This window comes from Penaeus monodon, chromosome 23 (genome assembly GCF_015228065.2).
Source record: "Penaeus monodon isolate SGIC_2016 chromosome 23, NSTDA_Pmon_1, whole genome shotgun sequence".
In the NCBI taxonomy this organism is placed as follows: domain Eukaryota; kingdom Metazoa; phylum Arthropoda; class Malacostraca; order Decapoda; family Penaeidae; genus Penaeus; species Penaeus monodon.
In genome coordinates, this window is record NC_051408.1 from 2,624,479 (window position 1) to 2,625,266 (window position 788).

The window sequence follows — 788 nt, forward strand, 5'->3', positions numbered from 1 at the left end:
CAAGTAAGGAAGGAGGCGTTACTGACCTGTAAATTATCCATGTTGCAGGTGATGTTGTGACGAAATCTGTTGGACGTAGTGCAGAACTTGCCGTGTTGATGGAGTAACAATGTCTCACTAATGCTAGCACAGCCCCCCTGAAATCCACACGTTAATTAGAGACGGGACTTACTGTGGCAAGTGAATGGAAGTGTGAGTTTGTGAATGGCCTGCTTAGCAAGAATGGACAAAGTCATCGTAGGTTAATAAGAAAGAGAAAAGTTTGTGCGTAGAGTGCCAAGCCGCAAGCGTCGAGATGGGGGGAGCTGTGAGTGCCGGCGTCGACAACGACGAGCTGGTCGACAACCTCAAGGCAGCCAACTACATCCGCACGCCTCTCCTCGAGCGTGTCTTCAGGGCTGTCGACCGCGGGGATTATTTCACTTCGGAAAACCGCGAGCTGGCGTATCGGGACAATGCGTGGAAGAAGGGGAACTTACACCTCTCAGCCCCGTGTATTTATGCAAAGGTAGGATCTGTGTTTCCTTTATTACGGTATTTGCATATTCGAGTAATTTCCCGAGTGCTCCTCTATGTTCCTTTGTTATTTATTTTATTTGTGTGAATAGGTGGTGTAAGAGTGATTAAGTGTTTTTTTTTACTAATGCAAATTTACATAAGTAAAGGAGATATATTACGAGATTTCTAATGGTAGAGGAACTGTTATGATTCTGTGTGTGTTACCACAGCCGTTGCTTACATTAAGGAATGTCAACATGCGGGCATCGGCTTCAGAAATCTTCAGAAAG

General features: G+C 45.4%; 1 protein-coding gene across 1 annotated transcript in view; it reads left to right on the forward strand.

The window, feature by feature from the left end:
* Nucleotides 1-788, forward strand: part of LOC119587723 (protein-L-isoaspartate O-methyltransferase domain-containing protein 1-like) — a gene marked incomplete in the record, with an annotated part of 18,826 nt that overhangs the window by 9,266 nt on the left and 8,772 nt on the right. Inside the window, 1 exon segment of the mRNA XM_037936405.1 lies at nucleotides 49-508. Within this exon segment, the coding sequence (XP_037792333.1) occupies nucleotides 296-508 (213 nt within the window).